At 35.3% G+C, this 23,429-nt stretch overlaps 1 protein-coding gene across 6 annotated transcripts in view; it reads right to left on the reverse strand.

The window, feature by feature from the left end:
* PAN3 (poly(A) specific ribonuclease subunit PAN3) overlaps nt 1–23,429 on the reverse strand; it is a 137,822-nt gene that overhangs the window by 12,339 nt on the left and 102,054 nt on the right. For 5 of the 6 annotated variants that reach the window (XM_059144579.1, XM_059144578.1, XM_059144577.1 and 2 more), the window contains 9 exons: nt 22,794–22,851; nt 14,552–14,713; nt 14,199–14,315; nt 14,010–14,111; nt 9,887–10,052; nt 8,684–8,774; nt 4,074–4,213; nt 1,359–1,488; nt 834–898 (listed from right to left, as the gene is read on the reverse strand). In XM_059144579.1, the coding sequence (XP_059000562.1) occupies nt 834–898; nt 1,359–1,488; nt 4,074–4,213; nt 8,684–8,774; nt 9,887–10,052; nt 14,010–14,111; nt 14,199–14,315; nt 14,552–14,713; nt 22,794–22,851 (1,031 nt within the window). The remainder of the gene's footprint in view (nt 1–833; nt 899–1,358; nt 1,489–4,073; nt 4,214–8,683; nt 8,775–9,886; nt 10,053–14,009; nt 14,112–14,198; nt 14,316–14,551; nt 14,714–22,793; nt 22,852–23,429) is intronic. The other variant, XM_059144575.1, reaches the window with a different exon arrangement.

A 23,429-nucleotide genomic window follows, 5' to 3' on the forward strand; every position in this document is an offset into this window, starting at 1 on the left:
TTAAATAAATAAATGCCAGAAGAAACAGCCAGAAGTTTTTTTCCCTAATGTCATCTTCTCTTCATTTAGAAAAATTATCATGAAAAATACTAATTGAGTTTTTCTTTTTAACTTCGAAGGAAGGGAAGTGAACATGAATTCTGTGGTCAAAAAACTCCCTCAAGAAATATTTATGTATCATTGGGCGCCTGGGTGGCTCAGTGGGTTAAGAAATATTTATGTATCATCTATCCCTATTAACAGAGGTAATGTTCCTGTAACATCACTTACACTACATGACAACAGCTATAATACTGTTCCACCTATCCTCGACAGTTACAACTTAGTACAGACATCAACTCTACTTCTTTCTTGAACATATGGTAACTCTAACCTGCAAATGAGGCAGAACTAAATGACAAATAATGTAAGGTGGTGGTGTCATTGATATGATGGCTATAAATAATGCCCTATAATAGAAGATAGGGGGCATGCAACAATTAGACCTGTCTGAAGTCTCTAATCTGCCTACGGTAAACTGAACTGACCACACTTCAAAAAGGAGACAGGATAGAGGCAGTACTGATTGTCATAAAATGTTCCCTCCTGTATAAACCACAACAGAGAGTTCTAACAGTATCTTTTCTGTATGTGTGTGTGTGGAATACCTAAGAACAACCACATCTAGGCTATAGTTTAAAAAGCAGCATCCTAATTGCTACCACAGCAGGCTTAATGTCACTTCACATGAGAATTTTTCTCTTTTTCCAAATAAAACCAGTAAGATTAAGGAAAACACATTCCTATTAGCACCCCTGATTGAAAATATATTGTTAAATACTGAAAATCCTTACTCCGGCCTCTCATTGATTGTTCCCAATTTTGCTAGAAGCCTAAACAGTCTTCCATTTTGAACCTCCTATAAAACATTTTGAAAAGAAAGAGAGTATTAATATCCCAGCTAACTGAAAATAAAAGCAAAATTTTACAAAACTGGTATCCTATACCAATATTACCTTTAAACAATAAATACTAAATCATAAAATCCCCACCTTTTGGTTATAGTTTGGAATATAATATTTCCATTTCATTCAACAGTAATATTCAAGAAGATCATGCAGCTGGGCATTTTTAAGAACGGTTAAGGTAATGTTTGTACATGAAAAAAAACATCAAGACTATGTCAAGTGACTGTAGCAAAATCATGAAGAGAAAAAAAAAATGCCCAGAGAACATAAGAAATCAAAATACTGAACCTTAAGTTTGGACAAATATATCTGCAAATAGTCTTAGCCAACTTAGCACAGAAATTACTGTTTTCTTTCTCTCTACACATATAGGTGCCAAGTGTGTATATCTCTTTGTAACTAGATCGTTACCTTTGCAAGGTCTTCCTCTATGACATCATTTCTCATTTGAGCAGCATCCAATTGAGTATAAAATCGAGCACCAATCATGGGCATGATGTCATTTACACTTCGCATCCTGTTTTGGTCAGTCAACAAATATCTGGTGAAGATAAAGAAGAATCACTTGAATGCCAAACACGTACTTTAAAAAACAACACAACCCACAAGCACAAAGCTGTCGCTGCTACCATCATATTAGCTTACATAAATTCGAAAACATTTTTTCATGCAAGTCAAGTTCACTTGTAAGACTTAATGATTTCTCGGGTGCCTGGGTGGCTCAGTTGGTTAAGCACCTGCCTTCAGCTCAGGTCATGATCCCGGAGTCCTAGGATCGGGGCCCGAATTGGGCTCTCTGCTCAGTGGGGAGCCTGCTTCCTCCTCTCTGCCTGCCTCTCTGCCTACTTGTGATCTCTGTCTGTCAAATAAATAAATAAAATCTTTTAAAAATAAATAAATAGATAAATAAATAAATAAGACTTAATAATTTCTCTGGAAAATTTTAAGATCCAACAGAAGAAATAAGTCTCTTTTACATCTTTGCTATTATGAAAATGAGAAAGGAAAGTTGAGTAGAGTTACACTTAATCATTTCCATTCTCAAATCCTTTCTTACAATAGTGGGACATGAAAAGACTGTTACAAACTTTCTGGGAGGGGTGAAATAGGGGGTGATTATAGGGAAGAGATTTTTCCATTGCTCTTCAAAATATTTTTTGAAACTGAAACTGGGTCTTCAATTTTGATAAATTAAACAAGGCCCAACTTTTTAGGAAGCTGCCTTCTGCTCTGTAACTTCATCTACCAGTTGTCATGTTATGCACTAACATACATCAGAAGAGACCAATTCAGTTTCACCATTATAACTGAGGCAGAAAAATACATTTTAAAAAGCTACCTGCTAGAATACAAAGTGACCTGTTATTGCCTATCCTGACCAGTGAGCCATTTCCTAACCATTCTCACTAAAGTAGCCTCCCCTTCTCACACTCTCTGCTTATAATTCTATCTTACTTTCTTCATTGGACTTTAGCACTACCTGCAAACACCTTATTTGTTTACATGTTTGTGATCTCCTCCCCATTAAGTGGAAGCTCCAGAAGTTAGGGGATTTTGTTCATCTTGTTCACAGTATCTTCAGTCTGGCACAGAAAAGGCATTCTTTTGTTGAATAAAATACTCATGTGGATAATCTCTATCTTAGCTATTTTTCTGTAATTACTGACATATTTATATCTAACTACTTAAAAAGTTATTACAAGCTTTGTAACTCTGGCAAGTTACTGTACCTCTCCATGCCGCAGTTTTGTCATCTCTAAAATGGAGCTAATTTATAAGGTTATTGGGAAAATTAATTCATTCACATCAGTTCAAAAGTACCTGATACACAGTCTGTTGCTCTATACAGCTGTTATTAGTATGAAAGTACTGCTTTTTTACTTAATTTTTATTAAGGAAAATTTATAGACAGAATAGTATAATGAATGTCCATGTACCCATCACCCAGTTTCAACAATTATTAACATATGGCTAGTTTGTTTCAATTATATCCTTTACTCCCAATTTTTTAAAAAGAAAATTTGGAGATTACTACTTGAGATTATTTGAAACATCCTAGATGTTGCAAATTAAGGCTAGGAATCACTGCTGTGAAAACATATGAAACAAATATTTTCATTTGAAAGAGCAATCATCTGATTATTAACAGGAACACGGGGCAACTACTGGCTTCTAAGGACTCTGTCATGAGCAAGGACATTTACACTAGTGTAACAAAGCACAAGTGGGCATCCCCATCCTCTAACCCTCAATTCTATATCTAGGACTAGTCCAAAAAAGAAACTGAGCCATCCAAGACTACAAAAAAAAAAAAAAAAAAAAAAAAAATCAGAACGAACAGCTTAAAACTAAGACACTGAAAAGGATTATTGTGCTCCAACCGCTTCTAGAACAGAATGGGAAAAATGTCAAGAGATAGCCTAGCGTCTATTCTCTAGAATAACTTAGAATAAGAATTATGGTTGTCCACCCTCTAGAATTCCCCAATGTTAGATATATCTCAGACAGGTGTGTGTCTGAGTCTTTCTGTGATGACTGTACTCCACAGTGGGTTCCTCCCAAGTCAAATACATTTCAAGCCTATACTCAGGGACTTCTTGACAGTCTGAAGATACTGGAGTAGAAGCAAAGGGACTCTGATGAACATACTTTCTGGAGTGGATGTTTTGGCTACACAGTCTGTAACTGGATCACATCAGAGGTTTATTTATGACAGCATTCAGAGAGATACCGATCACTCTAGAGCAGCACTGTCGAACTGCACTTTCTGAGATTATGGGATGTATTAGCCAGAAGCCACATGTGGCTTTTGAGCTCTTAAAATGTGGCTAGTGCAACTGAAGAATTTATTTTATTTTAAACTTAAAATGTGTATGTAGCTAGTTGAATACCAATGCAACTTTAGAGGCCAAATGTTTAAAACATCAATAACTAAATAAATACACTGGTATATGAATTTATTCAAAGAAATATATACTTAACAATAAAGAATTTAAAGGTTGTTTAACTGTGTTCTGCCTGATTTTGAATAGTAAGAACTAAAATTACAATCTATTAAAGGTCTTTATGAAAAAGCTGTCTCATCTCATGATCATTACATACACTTAATTGTATTGCAAAACTTACAAAATCAGATTCTTCAGGTCAGAGGAGTAGTTGATTGTCACCAGTTCCATGGCTTTCTGTAAATTCTCTCGCTGAATTCCTGCCAAAGAGTTGCAAGCCAAAGCCAACACAACTTTTCCTAATGATATCAGATCTGCTTGCTGACATGGAAGAATAAATATAACTTTTAATTTTTATTTTATAAGGCACAAATATAGCACACTGCCACTACTGCCGCACCTTTACAAAAAAGCTGCAGAACTCCCAGCACAGGTTTCTCAAATACTGGCGCTCAGAATCACCTGGGAGCTGGTAAGATGAGCCTCTCCACCAGAGATTCTCATTCGGTAGGTCTGGGAGAGCAGGCCCAACATTTTAAAAGCACCCAGACAATTCTGATGAATGTAGCTCCAAGAAACATTACTCTGAGCAATTTACAAGCCAACTATGGAATTGCTGCTTTAAAATTTAAAAAAAAATTTTTTTTTTTTTTAATTTAGACAGAGCTAACATTCTTCTTACAAGAAATTTAAGGCTGGTTACTATATACTCGCTTTACTATGATCATTACAACTTATAGTATGCCCCCTTTTTACTTTCCATTATACCCAAAATACAGTGGGAGTTTGAAGAATTATTTGAAGAAAAGTTATTCCTTTATTCCGAACACAACATAACCATTACCTGATTTCAGAGCAAGTTTTCTAGAACATCGAAAACACTGCAAACCCCAATGACATCCTGTCTGTCTTTGTTTCCAAAATTTTTTCCTTATAACAGTTTTTTGAGAGCTCTGTAGTCACTTGGTATCTATTTAAATATCTCTCTATCTGCCTGCCTGCTTACTTCCCTACCTGTTTATTTTTTAAGATTTACCACTCTGAGGCTTTCCTTCTAAAAGAATTTTCAAAAGACAGCTAGCTGAATTGAGGTAAACTCTCTATTACCTATTACAACTCCAGGAAACAGAATGGTTATCCAAAGTGGCCCTTCTTGGCAGGTAACTATAATAATTATATGCCTAGGAGAATGGAATAGCTCAGCGTTAAATACAATCATTCGAAGTAATTTTGACAGAAAACTGTAGATCTTCAAGATCTGAGACCTGATCTGAATTACTGGATACATTTACTAAATACTGATTTACTATAAAAAGTTTTCAAATCTAACTATACATTAAAATCAACTGAGGAGCTTTAAAAAAAAAAAAATCACCCTGTGACCATCCCCTTGACCCAAATTCTGGTGTTACCAGTCTGGAGTAAACTCTAGGTATTAGAATTTTTCAAAGTTTCCACAAGAATTCTGGTATGCAGCCAGGGTTAAGAACCACTGGCTTTGTGAAACATGGAACGTTTATAAATGGTATAGTTGCAAAATAGGTGAATATTTGAAGGAAGTCACTAATGAAACTTAAGCACTATACAGCTACCCTTAACATTTTATGCAACATTTTATAATAAAGTATAAAGAAGAAGTCAAACTCCCATTACTAAAATAACATCAAAAAATCCAAATTCAAAAATTCATCCAAAACCAGCATTGATGAATCTGACACTTTGAACATGAGATCCTATAACCAGTGGAAACATGGATTAAAAAAACTACTCTGATTCTATCAGAAAAAGAGATGCCAAGGATTTACGTCAAAGAAACTTCTCACAACTTCATTCATGGTATAGAGTTAGGAGCCCAGAAAGGCAGGAGGGGAGGTGGCATGGGAAGGAACACTATTACGGTTGCCAACATTTCTGTTCTCCGGAGGGCACTGCTATGAACGAACTCAAAAAGGATTCCCCTCAATCATCCTCAAGGTCAAGTAAAATATTCCAAGTTATATAATGAAACCATAAAAATGTGGGTCAAGAGAAATCAGTACATGAAAATGCTAAATGTAAATTTCTGTGTTTCAATCCCATATCCTCAGCAAACTGAAGGTTGATATTAGTTACCAAGTATCTGAGCAGCATGTACCAATACACAGCCTCCCAACCCTTAAAACAATAGAATTTTCAGTTTGGCTCCACCCTGAATTGATGCTGTAACTAAACCTCCCACCTAGAACACTCCAGTATTTCCTATTAATGAGACAGGATAACAAAGTCCAAGATAGCTGAAAGACTGGATGGGATTTTAAAATAAGAACATCTGATTTTGAATACATCCCACCACCTTTCTAAAGCTGACTCAAGGTGGGAATGCACACTTTTAGAAATAAGGTATACACATCACATAATCCAGATTAAATTAGAAATAATTTTAACTAAGAGGTTCATGAAGTCCTGTTTAATTAAGAGAGTTCAACATCATAAAAGCTTAGTAACTCTCCTTTCCTTATTTGCCAGCTAAATAGTTTTCCATTTGTTATTTTGCTTCTTACCTCCATCTGGTTTTTCCCCCCATTTGTTGAATTCTGGAGGTTTTCCCCCCACTCATTTTCAGTTTCTTCCTGATTCTTGATTTCTTGATTTTTCTCTGATTCTATCTATGGCTCTACTTATGTCCACTTTACTGAAAGTCAGTCTCTATTCACGTGTCTGAAACAGACTATGAAAAATAGACTACAAGAAACAATGCACTCCTTTCTCATGTACCCTCTTCTCTACAATCACAATCCCCCACTGGGACTATCTTTAATTCTCTCCTTTACCTTACCATAAGCTATATGAAAAATCTTCCACACAAACATCACCCACCCCCAAAAAATAAAGGGGGAAAAAAAAAAAGAAAAACTGAGATATCCTTTACTGCTGGAAAATAAAGGGAAGGTGATGACTGGTTGAAAGCAGCCTGAGTTTATGAATCATGACCAATCAATTGTCCCAAATGCTTACTTAAGAGTTGTTTGTTTGAAATTCTAGAGTTACTTTTTCTTAAAAAGAGTTGTTTTTCAAGGTAACTACACAACCACTAACATAACTGAAATAATGTATATTTACAAAGAAAAAAGGGAAGATAATACTGCTATGATACTCACAGAAAACCAAAATCAAAGTAGTCTTATACCAGTAATTTTTTTTTTTTTTTAAAGAACTCTATTCAAGAATAAAGAAGAATGAGAGCCTTAAGGCTATACTTGTAAAAAAACAAAACTATAAGTGGTTTCATTTTTTAGTGAGGACCTGGGGTTTCCAGATACTTGCAATAAAGTTAGGTGGCAATGGTTCTAAATAATGTCTAATTTCTCCTCAAAAATTCAATATTATTTTCCTGGATACATGAAAAATCACTAGTATTTCAATCAATAATCAGTCACTTCTAGAAGCAAAGGGATTAGGAAGAAAAATCTCCAGAGCTTGTTAGTTAAGCACCAGGTATAAGAAGCTAAGAAGGAAAGTCACTAAGAACCACCACCCTTGATAAGAAAGAGTGAGCAAATCCCCTTTGGCAGAAGAAAGCTGCTGGGGGGAAAGAGTAGTCAAATTCTTCTGTGTGGTGCCCACTAGATGGTGCTACCAACCAGGACAGCTTGGCTGCTGCTGAGTTTGGCTGGGCAGGAGCAGAGGGGAAGGAAGATGTGAAAAGTCTGCATACAACTCAAAGTGATGAGTGGCTCTAAATCTTGGGGACTGTACTGTCCCTGGTTCTACAGTAAAAGAAGAGGTTTACACATGAACTGGATTACTAGGCACTACTTAGACTCTACTAGTTCTCATCCTTTTTCTTTTTGTTCAAAAATTTTGGCTTATAATATAAAGCAAACTAAAATCTTTTTTTTAAGGATTTAAACAAAACAAGTCAAAATGAGAAGGCAGAGAAAAGGTAAAGTGTTTTTTTCCTTCCTTGTTTCTCCATGTAATTAAGAGATTCTGCCTTATATCAAACTTCTATCAGTTAATAAATGTTCAGAAACACCAAAAATTTCTCACACAAAAATTAACATGGTCTTAAAACAGCACCTGCATATCCTCTAAAAAATGTGAAGTACTGCAATGATGAATGATATGAAATAATTACTTTACAGAGCCGTGTTACTTGCACAGAGTAATCAAGGCAAAAGCAACACACTTAATGCTCCCTGCAGAGACAGGGTCTTATTCTCCTAGGCCTCGTATGAATCAAGTATGAAATAAACAGCAAAAAACATCAAAGGGGCCTAGATCTACACTATTATTATGACTAGCCTAGAATCAAATTCTGATTATATACAAGGAGTATGCAAAAGAAAATATTTTAAAAATGGCAATACAATAATATTCCTTCAAAAATATTTCTAAAATTTTTGGATTGGTAGGGGGACAGTATCTAAAAGTAAAAATAGCAGCTATAATTTTAACACGTTAAAGAATTGAAAAAATGAAAATGTCAATTAATATTATTTATTCAACTAATTAATCTGTTTTAATCTATGCTGAGGAAAAATTTCCTCATCACAAAAATACATTTTCATTTGAACAGTTAGTCTTTGACACTGTCATTAACTTTCTATATTCCCACTTGTAAGGGCTCTACACTACATTCTTAACAGTGATTAAGAAATAAATGTTCACAGTTGGCACAGAGACACCCCCAGAATAAATTGAAATATAGATTTAACACCCCAGAAACACTTTAAAAATAAATAAAATCTGTCTTAAAAGAAAATCAAGCCTTAAGTTATTAAGGAAGTACCCATGTTCATTCTTACTCACCTGGTATTGAGCCATTAATGCCAATGGATTATTATTCTGACTGTTATCAAATGTTAAAACATCAAAAACTCCAACACAATTTACTCGCAACCTTTAAAGACCAGAGAATTTTTAAAAAATTATTAAAATGAAAATTTTTTTTAATACTTCCTATATTATTAGGAAGGATCTCAGAATATTATCTAGTCTAGCCTCCCCATGTAACCTCTATCAAACACCACTTTAGAGATGAGTTGGAAATTAAGGCTCAAAAATACTAATGACAGGCCTATAATGTTATAGAAGCCAGAAATGAATAAAGTCAGGACTACAACTCTCTGACTACCAGGCCAGTGGTTGTTTCACCACACCAAGCTGCTTCTTTATTAGTTATTCACGAAAGAGAACTAATTAGATTTCTCACATTTATATATTAGGTACTAATAGACTAATCAGATTTCTCACATTTATATATTAGGTACCACTCAATGTATTAGTCACTCAATTTTACATGTATTAATCATTCAATCCTTTCAATAATCTTCTGAGAGAGGTACCTTATAAATGTGGAACAGATAATAGTAGTACCTGTCTTACAAAGTTGTTGCATACACAGAAGTTACAGAACTTGCTCAGGATCATATATATAGCAACTAACAGACTTAGAATATGATGAACCCAAATAACCAGATACCAAATCTTGAGCTCTTTATGCTATGCTGTTTGAGATAACTCTCAAAATTAGAGTAATTCAAATAAAAGTGGTGAAGTCAAGGGCTGTTACTTGATTTTGTGTCAGTGATTCTCAAAGCAGGGGACCCAGTGAACAGCAATAGCATCACCTAAGAACTTGCTGAAAATGTAAATTGTCAGGCCTACTGAAGGAGAACTCTGGGGTAGAACCCAATAGAGTGTGCTTATTAATGAGCCCTCCAGGTAATTCTGTTTCATGCTACAATCTGAGAACCACAGTTATACACAGAAAAGGTATATTGATATTATGTCTATATCCCCCCAACCCTAACTATATATACTTTCCAAACCCTTACAAGATTCTTGGTTAATAACCAGGCATTTTATTAAGAATTCAACATTTCTTTTTTAAACTCAAAGTCACAGCAGCTGTTCTGGATGGAATACATGAAAAGGTAAAATTAAATCAGTTTACTAAGCTGTCATAGGTTAGACATGCAATAAAGAAACCAAAACTCAAAATGCTAGTACCTTGTTTTGCCAGTTATTAGAATCTTTGTTGGGTCCATAACTCGACATGCCAAACCTGCTGTGTGAATGGTACGCAATGCAGAACTCAGTTGGACGATATATGCCCAAATAAGAGACTCTGGCAATAATCCTGCATGCTGTCTGGGCAATGGTCCATCATGCTGACCTACAAAACAAAAATGACACCTTTTAAATTACCAACTGAAATACTAAAACATCAAACCAAAATTAATTAAAAAAATTCATGTATCATGGCACAATTTGTCTATTTATTTCAAAAATTTTATTTATTTATTTGAGAGAGAGAGTGCGCATACAGAAGGAGAGTAAAGGGAGAAGAAGGCTTCCCACTGAGCAGAGAGCTCTATGTGGGACTAGATCCCAGGTTCCCGGGATCACAACCTGAGCCGAAGGCAGACACTTAACCAACTGAGCCTCTCAGGCGCCCCATAACTTGTCAGTTTATACATACCTACATACACACATGTATGTATGTATATATTAATATATACATATAAACTTATGTTTATTAATATATATTAATACGTATCATATATTAAAATATATCAAAATATAAATATAAGTTTATATTTTATTTGTTTATATATAAATTTTAGTTTATTAGTAAAACATTAAGAGACAAACTCCAATTTCCTATTTACAAGATCATACCTTTATACTGTTAGCAGCAGAGCTCTCACTGAAGTTCTCTTTTCTGTGACTGTTGTAATTGCCGAATAAACAAAATTATTTAAAGAATTTATATTTATTTAGTTGTGAACCAAATAAATGTAAATTCTGAATAAAAACAGGATGGTGAAGATTATTATTTTACTTAAAATAATCTTAGCCTCTATTACTGTTCAGGTAGGTGAACAATTTCATTCTGTGGCTTGAAAGAAAAATGAGTCTCTACCATCATTTATGCTGAATATTTTCTTATTCCCCATAAACTTCCCAGTCTCGTTTCTTACAGCCATGTCAGTTAGGCAGGATGGTATCCAACTCATAAAAATAAAAATGTAAAACACTGAGTATTACCATCTAATATCATATCTAATAATTAAACAAAAATAATCCAATCTATCATGAGAGGAAAATTCTGAGTCTATCTTTTTTTTTGAGAGAGATAGTGAACAGACACACGAACAGGGGTGGGAGGGAGCTGGGAGCGGGGAGGGGAAAAGGGAGAGGAGGAGAGAGTGTAGCTTAAGCAGGTTCCATGCCCAGCACAGAGCCCAATGTAGGGCTTGATCTCACGACTCTGAGATAATAACTTGAGCCCAAATCGAGAATTGGGTGCTTAACTGACTGAGTGGCCCAGATGCCCCTCATCTCTTGTTTAAGTGCTTCTTGAGGGTGCCTGGCTGGCTTAGTCCATTAAGCGACTGCCTTCAGCTCACATCATGATCCTAGAGTTCCAGGATCGAGTCCCTATCGGGCTCCCCTGCTTCTCCCTCTGCCCTACCCCTGCCTTTCACATTCTCCCTCTCTCAAATAAATAAAATCTTAAAAAAGAAAAAAAATGCTTCTTAATACTATTTCCTGGGTCACTGTTAACCCTTAAATCAGTGGAAAAGGAGTCACAGAAATTTAATAAAGATTTTTTAATTATTTCAGGGAATACGACCTTATAAATTCAAGTGTTCTTATGACTGTGAACAAATTTTTTGTGAATTAGGTATAAGAGCAACACAGTTAAATGTTAATTGCAGAGGTAATAAAGAGCAAATCTGTGGACTGGGATAACATTTCCAAGAAAAATACGAAATTAAAAAACTGCTTTCCCTCAATTTCAACAGGTTGAAGATAACACATTCTGGAAAACAGTGTTAAATAACTCAAAAAGTGGCTCTAGTAACAAGTGCCAAGACATCATCAAAGACGACTATGAAGACTTTAGATCAAACTATTTAATAAACATGGTAATAAGAAAAAAGTATTTATAGCAAACACAGTGCTTGCTTACTCTGTGGCAGACTCTGTCTTAACCTTTATTATTGTCAAAAGCAGCAGAGCCTCCTGGTGCCATTTTAAACCTCTCATCACAACTCCTATAGTCCAGTATGACATGATTATTATTCCCATTTTCTGAACTAGTATATTTCTTATATGTAATCTTTTAATTTGTACCAAGTTAAATAATATAAGAAAACGTTAAGGACTTCCATCTATGTCTCTCCAAAAGTTTATACACACACTTTTTTCTTCCTTTAATATTCACAACAGGAAAACTGACAATTGTCTCGTATGAGAAGTTCCTACAAATCAAAGTATATACAGTATGTCCAAGGAAATCTACTACTCAAACATTATTTTCAAATATCAGAAAAAGGAATGACTCCTTTGAAAATGTAAACATAATACATCAAATAATCAATCAACACCAAAAATAAAGATTAAAACACTAACTAGAAAGGAGTGCTATCATCAGTGGTTCTCAACAGGGGTCAATTCAGCTCCTTAGGTCACACTTGGCAATGTATGGAGATATTTTTGGTGTCGCTACTGGAGAAGGGGCTTGCTATTGGCATCTAGAGGGTAGAGGCCAGGGCTGCTGCTTAACATCCTGGAATGGACAGACAGCCCCCACAAAATCATTATCTAGCCCTAAATGTCAACAGTGCTGAGGTTGAGAAACCCAGCTATAAATTAAAGCCAACAGTCATCTCACAGGTGTTACTACAAAAATAAACTTGAACAACTACAGCTATATTCATCTATAGGAAAAGTTATACCACATCCCCTTCAACAAAATTATGTATGTGTCTACAGATGACAAGGCAAAAGGAAAAAAAAATGACCACACCATATGACCAGATTTTTAACGTGAAAACAGCCATGTAACCACAGCTTTCTTCTTCCAACTGTCAGAAAGCAAAGTTACAAGTAAACAGAAGTAATATATTTTTATCCATAATTCAGAGTCTTTAAGGAGTCACAATTCAAAAGATAGTATAACGTGGATTCACATCTTTCTTTCTCCTTAGTTTTTCTCAGTATGTACTCAAGAAAATTTTAAAGAGATTAAAAGCCACAGTAAAAAATGCAATGGTTTGTCAACTTCAATAATAAACATTTTTTTAAAAGAATTCAATGCTTCTTTTCCTGTCACTAAACAAGAGAATGATACATACATTTTCCTCTCCAAATAGAAGTTAATTAACAGACATCTCAAAATGGACCTACTTTTACTCTGAAGTTATTTTACCCTTTAATAAACATCTATTGGAACAGAGCTACAATATTTTGGTTCTTTGAACTATGAATACTGGAAAGGGGCAAAAAAAAAGAATATATTCCTGCTTAAGTAAATGCTACCTGAGAATTTATTTCAAAGACTAATTCCTTAAGTAACATGAAGTCCTACCTTTAAAAAAAGGCATCTTTTTAGGAAAATCATTTCATAAATGCTATATAGTCACACTGGACTATGAGTCATTAAATTATATTCAGAGAATATAAAACTTAGGGGAAAATGGGGATTTTGGGGGTGGGGTGGGTTAAGCCTGGTAGTGGGTATTATGGAGGGCACGTATTGCTTGGAGCACTGGGTATGGTGCATAAACAATGAATTTTGGAACACTGAAGAAAAATTAAATTTTAAAAAAAGAAAATATAAATGATTAAAAAAATAAAATACTTAAAATAAATGAAAGATGCAATGACACAAAATGATAAAAGGAAAAGGAAATGATATGAAAGGAGACCAAAAAAACCAACCAAAACAAAAAACCAAGACTGGAAAGAAATATACAAAGAGATGATAATGGCTGTGCTTTGGCAGTGAAGCTACAGGCATCATTTTTCAAACAGTCTTTCTTCAGAAAGCACTGTATTTAAAAAAAAAAAATGTTTAAAAGGAAAACACTTCTATCATATTCTTGGTTATTCAGTCTTCAAATACCTCCATGAATCTTTCACACCCTGTCTTCATCTCAGTCTATACACACACTACCCTATTTTCCAGCTGGTTACAGATTGACTTCAATTCTTTAAGACATTTCTTTTTAAAATGCATTGATTACAGGGACAAATTTACATGCATTTAAAAATACAAAACTACTCTTTCACAGAGCAAAAGCATTTGTCAAAACATAGTGCGCTTGCATCTTTTTCTTACCCCACTTTCTCTTTGTGAAATAGGCATCAGCATTAGGGTCATTAAAGTGTCTGCTCATCATAGTCTCTCCTCCAGCATGGAAATCATATGCAAACACAAGAGCTTAAAATAAAACACAAACACTCATTACTGCAATCTGACTTCAAATAATGAAGCCCATAAGCAGAAAGACAAGTACAAATTACTCACAAGGCTCTGCAAATGCTTTAGTGGTAAATACTTCACGCAAGGTTACAATATTTGAATGCTGAATTTTTTTCCACATATCGACCAACACCATGCACTTTGTGTTGACAAGACGAAAACCTGGAAAAGAAAATCTTTTCGATTCAACTGTAAGTGACATCTCCCCTTTATTCCATCAGAAATGTGAAGAATAAGCCATGTTATGTATCATTTGTGAGCTATTAATTTCCAAATGAAATACATTTATTTATTATCCTTTAAACCTACATATTAAGTAAATAAATATATGCAGGAATATTTCAATAATCTTAGCCTCAATAACATGCTTCAAAAAGAGGATAATTTATCTTCCTTACCATGTATCCTCCGAAGGCAATATGGCAGATCATCTTTGCTATTAACAGCTTTGTAGCAAGATGTAATGTATCCAAAATTACTTGATTTCTGTATCCGGTTGGGTGGTGGCAGTGGTTCTAGAGGGAAGAGGCTATGGTAGCTGTCAACTTCTGTAGGGACTGCTAGAGTAATTCACAGGAAGACAACTTTAATTTCCTGATATTCATCAATCTTTCAGAGAAATAAAGAAACCCAATCTACCATAAACCACTGGTATCAAAACATACTTTTGAATTCTGGAAGTGTCAACATTTGTAACAATTCTATAAACCAAACTGGTCTCACTATCAATAAAAATAGGCATTATAAAACAACAAAAGAACAACCAGATTTCATACATCGAAAACATTTCTTATCTCTAATTGCACAAAACTACTCTTTGTTTCTCAGCTATTAGAAACAATTTATTTTCTCACTTAGAGATGTTAAACATTTATTGATTCTGATGTTGAATAAAAATCAAGACAGATTTTGCATCTATAAAGTTTACACAAAATATACTTAGTGGTGTTAAGCATATGCATTCTTGTTTTTTAAGGCATAAAGAAATTCAGAACAAGTAACATTAAGTTAGAGCATATGTGTGACATGTCTGTGTATGTATGTGTAAATATGGCAATCTATCAAAACGTTCAACCATAGGGTAGAATAGCACAATTTTAATTCCTAGCAAAATGTAAAAGAAAAAAATTGAAAACAACTTTACCTTATGCTTTCAGTGTTCCTCAAAGTAAGAAAAATTATGTTTAAGAATAACCAGGATAATGTATTGGAATTTGCTCATGATACTTTAGTTAGGCATTAAAAAAAACTATTTATCTTGAATCCCAATTTGTTGTTTCTTTTTTTTTTTTTTTTTTTTAAGATTTTATTTATTTATCAGAGGGGGGGGGAGAGCGAGCACAGGCAGACAGAATGGCAGGCAGAGGCAGAGGGAAAAGCAGGCTCCCTGCTGAGCAAGGAGCCCGATGCGGGACTCGATCCCAGGACGCTGGGATCATGACCTGAGCCGAAGGCAGCTGCTCAACCAACTGAGCCACCCAGGCGTCCCCAATTTGTTGTTTCTTATAAAGACTAAATGTATTCAGTGACTGGTTTCTCTACAGAGTATAGGCAATTTGTTTTCTGTTACTGGTTTTACAATCCAAAACGACAAGAGTTTTTTAATGCTTCACATACAATCAAATTACATTTTCCAACCAGACAGCTTCCATTCTGTTAAATATCTTGAATGGCTCAGGAATGTTCAAGATATTTCAAATGAAAAGCAAGCTAGTGAACATGCAGAATATGCACAGAAAATCATCTAAGGAATACTGCAAAAACGTTAACAATTGTAACCTCTGAGTGGGAGGATTTTTATTCTCTTTTTTTTTTTTTTTAAAGATTTTATTTATTTATTCGACAGACAGAGATCACAAGTAGGCAGAGAGGCAGGCAGAGAGAGAGAGGAGGAAGCAGGCTCCCTTGCTGAGCGGAGAGCCCAATGCGATGCGGGGCTCCATTCCAGGACCCCGAGATCATGACCTGAGCCGAAGGCAGTGGCTTTAACCCACTGAGCCACCCAGGCGCCCCTTCTCTTCTTTACACTAGTTCACACTTGCCAAATTTGTTACAATAAATATGTTTAACACTATTTATATTTTTTATTTTTATATTTCACTAGAGAAAGAGAACAGGTACAAGCAAGCGGGAAGGGGGGGCGGGCAGAGGGAGAGGGACAGAATCTTAAGAGCACTCCACAATGAATGCAGAACCCAACGTGGGTCTTCATCTCACAACCCTGAAATCATGACCTGAGACAAAGCAAAAGTCAGACACTTAGCCAGCTAAGCCACCCAGGCAACCCTGTTTAACACTATTTTTAAAACACAGCAGTAAATCTTTTTAAAAACAAAACCAAAAAAACCAAACTAGATGAAAACCACCAATAATTTTTTACTTATGACTTAAGAAATACATATAAAACCCTATGAAAAAAACTGTCATTCCAGAAGATAGGTTCAAAATGACCCCTCTTGCCTTTACTAAATTCTTACATTCACTAACTCTTAGTTTTTGAAACCAAAGGAGACAGAACTCTCTATTTCGTAAGTAAGGAAAATAAGGATCACATGTCTAGACAGGGAGTTGGGATGCAAACTCTGGACTCTGATTTTTTATAGTCCTGTGCTCTTAACCCCCAGCCAGTATTTTGGCCATAGTGCAAAACAAACACTGATTCAATCTAACTTTCAAAACAAGGTCAAGTAGCATGTTCTTCTGAAATAAAGCAGTACAAGGAGGGTATATACAAACAAGGGAATGTAGCTGTAATTTCTGCCCATTTATTATTTTAATAATCAGTGTAATTTCCACATACAGATGATGAATAAAATTTTGTTTTCTGGGTATTTCATGAGGAGCACCTAATAAGAGGAAGTCATTAATTTCAAAATAGTAAAAATGTAATAAGTGCCTACTATGTATTGGTGAACCCGTATTAATGAAATACAGGTTATCGAGACACTTAGAAAAGAACGACAGAGATTTACAGAAAACATAATACAGTAAAAGGAAAATAGATATGAAACTAGTACAACTCACTATGGCACTGGTCCTTACATTTTAGCACCCCTCAGAATCATAGAGAGAATTAATTCAGTTTGTTGGGCCTCATGCCCAGTGTTTATTTAGTAGATCTTAAGTAGGGCCTAAGAATTTGCCATTCTAACAGGTTTCCAGGTGATACAGAAAAGATGCTGCTGGGTCAAAGACCAGAGTTTGAGAACCACTACACATGGAAACAGAAGGGAGAAGGGAGCCATTCCCAAGGATACTGAAAGATATAACAGAAGATTTGGTACATATACTACATATACTACAAACTGAAGGATGAGACTGCTTTCAGTGAGCTAAAATGACCTAAGAAGAGTGCTTTGCTTTATGGCGAAGGAGTGAAGAGAACCACCACCACCAAGGCTTGAATGTGTACACTGTGTTCAGGAACTGCAAAATCTCATGTGGTGGGAGAATACGGTACACCACGGAGGAGGAGCCAAGTAGAGAAAAAACTGACAGAGTTATGTTGGGACTGGATCAGAGGGAACTGTAAGTGCTATACTAAGGACCTGAAACTCACTATGCCAAGCAGTGGCACTCATAGCATCAGCGGGACAAAGAGTGAGTGAGGGACACAATCAACTAAAAATCTTACACTCTTAACTCCTTTATTCCTATTTGTACTTTCAAACAAGGCATGTTGAATTCTCTACACTGCAGGAAAAACAAACAAACAAACAAAACTATGGATCAGTAGAATACTAGGCACTATGCAAAGGATATCCTTCCAGTGTCTAATTCTGATGCTATGGAGATATTTTACACCCAATCTGCATGTAGCTAATTGCTAGCAATGCAAAAATAACTCCTATCCTCCTCTATGAAAAAGCCAGTGTGCACATTCATTTTAATATTCCTGCTCTATAATAGGTCTTATAAAAGGCTCATGACTTAAATATAATCTTCAAAATGCTTTTCATGTTTGTATATTATGATTTTACCTTGTTTCAGAGAGTAACCTTTTAACATTGTTTTTCTCACTCTACCCTGAAATAATCAAATGTGGCCTAATATTAACCTTAAAAACCAAATGTTTCCACTGATAGGACTATTCATTGTTGTTCTGTTCTTTCTTTGTTCCTAGCTCAACTGAACAAATGCACGAAATTAAGTACGAATAAAGGGAAGTGCCTTTATGAATAAAAGGGGATGCCTAAATCATTAAATATCAAAAATCAAAATAAAGAAAAATCAACTTGGAAGGCTATGGACAGAGCTGCACTCTTTAGTTCAGCCCCAAGTGTTAGCTGGGGTCCAAGTCCACTAAATAATACTAACAATAATGATAAAAAAAGAAAACGTCAGTGTCTTTGCTCTACTCAAACCTACCTCCCCTCAAAGAACATACAGAATGACAGGCTAGATCTAAGGTATCGACTGTCTGAGACTCACTACTGTTTCTTAACCTCAGCACTATGGACATATTGGACTGGATCACTCATTGTCGTCGTGGACTCTTCTGTGTATTGTAGGGTATGAAGCAACCTGCTAGTAGCCAGTAGCACTCCACTGCCAGGTATGACAACCCAAACTGTTCCAGACATTGCCAAATGACCCGTGAGGGGGAAAATCATTCCTGTTGGGGAACCCCTGATCTACAGGAAATAAATTATTATTTCAAAGTTGAGAAGTACTAATCTGGTGGGAGTATGAAGCAGAGAATGGAAGAGAAAAAAAAAAAAAAACACCAGCAAGATCAAACACTAATAAACAAGTCAACATGAGATGAAGATTAACAGTAAACATAAGACACGAAAAAGAGCAGTTAGAACAGTGACAGAAAAAAAAAGCATTTATTAAAATTTGTTGAACACAGGGGCACAGAACTGGATTAACCATAACCTTTAGCTTGTGACACTCAAATCACCGGTTCATGTCTATGCAGGGACTGCTTTTATTTAATTATGCTTAATAACATAATAAGCATCTGCAAACTCGGCACTCAAAAGCTCAATTACTTTAACCTACATCTAAATATATGGCTCTCTACCAACCTCTGCCTTCCTTCTCACTTCCTTCTCTTTTTATAGTTTTATTACATAAAAATACACACATACACATACATTTACTTAAATGTAAATACATAATTTTAGTTAACTTTACAAAAAGCTATCATGCTATATGTAGTCTCCTGCAACTAACTTTACTATTTTATTACTGAGAGTCTTCTGTATTGTTGCATGTCAGTAAACTTTCTTCATTTAAGCCACTGTACAATGTTCCACTATCATTTGAATTGATCAAAGTTTCTGCTATTTTAAGCAACATCAATATGGATACTTTACACATTTTGCATTTGAAAATGTATGGGAGGGGCACCTGGGTGGCTCAGTTGATTAAGCCACTGCCTTCAGCTCTGGTCATGAAATCGAGTCCTGTATCAGACTTCCCCTGCTCTGCGGGGAGCCTGCTTCTTCTCCATCTCCCTCTGCCTGCTTGTGCCCTCTGTGTGTGTGTGTGTGTCAAATAAATAAATATAATCTTTAAAAAAAGGAAAGAAAGAAAAGAAAATGTATAGGAGTTTATGTAGTTCCAGAAGAGAATTGCTGGATCATATTGCATACCAGATACTCAACTTTAGGAGTTTTCCAAAGTGGTAACAAGTTCACCAATTTATAGTACCAACAACAGTGTACTGGAGAATCTGCAGATCCGTATCCTAATACTTTATACGACGAGACTTTAAAATCAAGCTCCTGAGTGGCTCAGTCAGCCTTTGGCTGAGTTATGATCTCCGGGTCCTAGAACAGAGCCCCGCATTGGGCTTCCTGCTCAGCAGGGAGTCTGCTTCTCTCTTGCCCTGCCTTTGCTCCTCCCCACTGCCCATTCTCTCTCCCTTGCAAATAAATAAATATAATCCATAAATGAATGAATGAATGAATAAAATGATATCTTATTTGTATTTTCCCCTAATTATCAATGATGTTCAATATCTTGTCATATATCTATTGGTCAGGTGAATTTCTTCTTTCTTCACATGTCTACTCCTCTCTTTTGGCCCTTTTTCAATTGAGTCATTTATGCTTTTACCTGATCATGTTTTTTATATTCTTCATCAGCTGTGTGAATACCTTCTTCCAGGTTTTTTCTTTACTCTGAGTATCTTTGGATTGTTTTTAATTCTAATTTAGTAAAATTTATCAGTATTTTCTTTAAGAGACAATGATCTTTGTCTTCTGTAGAGGAAATCTTTCCCCACTGAAATATTAAAACTATTCACCGATTTTATAGTAAGAGTTTCTATAGTTTTGTTTTATACAGTTGAGATCTTTTTTTTTTTTTTTTAGACATTTTTTATTTATTTGACAGAGAGAGAGAGAGGGAGGTATCACAAGTAGGCAGAGAGAGAGGGGGAAGCAGGCTCCCCGCTGAGCAGAGAGCCCGATGTGGGCCTCGATCCCAAGACCCTAGGATCATGACCTGAGCCAAAGGCAGAGGCTTTAACCCACTGAGCCACCCAGGTGCCCCTATACAGTTGAGTTCTTAATGAACTTGGAATTGATTTTCAGATGTGGTTAAAGATAATGATCCAATTTTATCTTTTCCCATAAAGAAAACCATTTTTCAATGCCTCCTTTCCCCACTGACAATGCCACGTATACCACAGAATGTGTCCGGGCTCTCCTTAGCCCTGTCCATTAACCGATCTGTCTAATCCATTGCCCTGTCCACAGTTATTACAGACTCAAATCATGCCTTCCGTCCCTCAATACAACCAGATTCTTCTTCATCATCTTCAAAGTACCTCAGGTAGTCTCGGTCCTTTGCTCTTTGATAAATTTCATCATATAGTATGAAAAGCTCTATTATGCTATAATATAATTTTAAAAAATAAAGATCAAACTTTGATTGACAGTTTAGGACTTTCACCCCTCTCTCCTAACTCCCACGTTAGACAAAGAAGTTAAAGATTCAGTTCACCACTAAAAGCTAAAGATTTCATCAACCCTGCTCACACAATGAAACTTCCAATCAGAATGAAAACAAACACAAAATCTTAATAGTAGAATTCAGAGAGTTTACAAGTTGATGAAAACACTGAGGTACTAGGAGAGTGGCACACCTGGAAAGGTTATGCATATCCCCGTCCCCCCTCCCCCGCCTTACTTTGCCCTAAACATCTCTTCCATTTGCCTCTTCTGAGTTGTATCCCCTATACTAAACAGGCAGTAGTACCTAAAGTGAGTCATTGTAGCAAATTACTGAAACAATGGTGTGGGGGGATGGGGAAGTGGTGGTAGTGGTTGTGGAAACCCCCAAATATGTAGTTGGCCACACACAGTGTGGGTAGCCTGGGTAACCCATTTCAGCTGGCATCTGAAACAGGAGTATTTCTGTGGGGCTGAGCCCTTAATAAATAGTTAGGACACAAAATGGGCGTCAGAAGAATTATGAGTAAAAACAGCTCGCATGCTTTGACTGCAATTAAACCGAACCTACACATCAGTTTAGAAAACCCGACATTTTAATCATTATGTCTTCTTATTTCTAATATAGCATTTTACTCTATTTATTCATCTTACTTGATATCTCTTAGTAAGTCTCCCCCATTGAGATTATTTCACATATCTTTTGCTGTATTTATTCCTAGCTGCTGATAACCTGAAACGACTGCAAGTAACATCTTTTCATCATATTTTAAGTTAATTGGCTACTGGTCTATAGACATTTAACTGACATGTATTATTCTTATATCCAGCTATTTCCTAAATTCTATCATAATTTCCAATTATGTCTAATCTCCAATTATATTATTTATACATGACATCATAAAGACTAGAAAGGCAAAAATAAACCTATTTTCTCCTTTTACCCTGGCTAGGGCTTCACAGACAATGTTAAATAATGAGGGAAAATTCCAACCTGAAAATCTCAAGGCTATGGTAAATTCTAAACTGAAAAGATTGGTCTTGAGGCATAATAGGTAGACATATTTCTTTTAATTCTTTAGCAATCAACAAGATACACAGTGGACTATGCTGAATCCTTGATTACAACTGCATGTTTTGAGATTATCTCTATGGCAAATGTATTCCTACTACCTTATTTGTAAAGTTCTGCTCAATTATACCATATTTAATCTTGCTATATACAGAATAAGCTAAGGAAAGAGATTTTAATTGCATTCTAAGAAACACTGTGGTACAATCAGAATAACCTAGGTTTAAATTCTGACCCAACTAGCTGATTACTAGCCAAATTACTTAGCCTTCCTGTCAACTTCAGTTGTCCTCATACATAAAATTTTTGTGAGAAAGACATAAAGAATTTAATTAGCACACTGGTACCATAGTTTCAAAAATAGTAATTACCTTCCCCCTCTGTTTATCCATATTTCATCAAATTTCAGAAGACACTAATATTTCCGTGCAAGGTGATGTAAATCACCATGAATTCTAAAAGCACTTTTTTTTTTTTTTAACGAACTAGAATATTGTCACAAAAGTGAAGTAACTACATGATCAGTGGCATCTTGGAACTCTTCAAAAGTAGATTTCAAATAAATATATTCATAACTAGCAACTGCTGCTCAAGACATAAAAACATGTACATAAAGATTATAATATCCTTTAAAAGGATAAATTCATATTCATATTTTACCTGGCATATCTGCTTGATCAATTTGAGCCATTGTTATTAAATGCCTGTTAATCAGCTCCTAAGAAAAGAAAACAAGTATATTTACATATAAACATAGCTTCTGAAATCAGATTTTCTATTATAACTAACGTTAAGTATTAATATTTTGGGGTATGTGTACTTTTTAATGTTAATAACATGAAGTGATATTTCTAATAATGATAAAATGTCTAACTAGATAGGACAGACCTAGCCACAATTAGGGTTGGGGTGAAGTAGCTGTCTATAACCCAAAGCACATAACTAACCCTGTGGTGGCAAACTCAAGGCCAACTCTAAGCTTGTCAGTAATTCACTTGTCAACACTGGTACAATACTGGTATAACCTACTTCTGTAAAATAAAAATTTTTCTGAGAATATAAGTATAAAATGAAATTCTACATATCAAATAGCACCTAGGTTAGTTTACCTTAAAAAAAACTATTTGATAAAACTTACTTTATAGAAAATTTTAATCTCTTTTAAAATAAGGTTTATTTCTAGGCCAAAACTACTTATTCTCATCCTATAGATATTAGCAAAAAGTTGTCTGAAGGTTAGAAACCACTTAAATAATTTATTTAATTACGTTAGAGAGACTTTTCAATGTACAGGAT

Source organism: Mustela lutreola, chromosome 13 (assembly GCF_030435805.1).
Source record: "Mustela lutreola isolate mMusLut2 chromosome 13, mMusLut2.pri, whole genome shotgun sequence".
Classification (NCBI taxonomy): Eukaryota; Metazoa; Chordata; class Mammalia; order Carnivora; family Mustelidae; genus Mustela; species Mustela lutreola.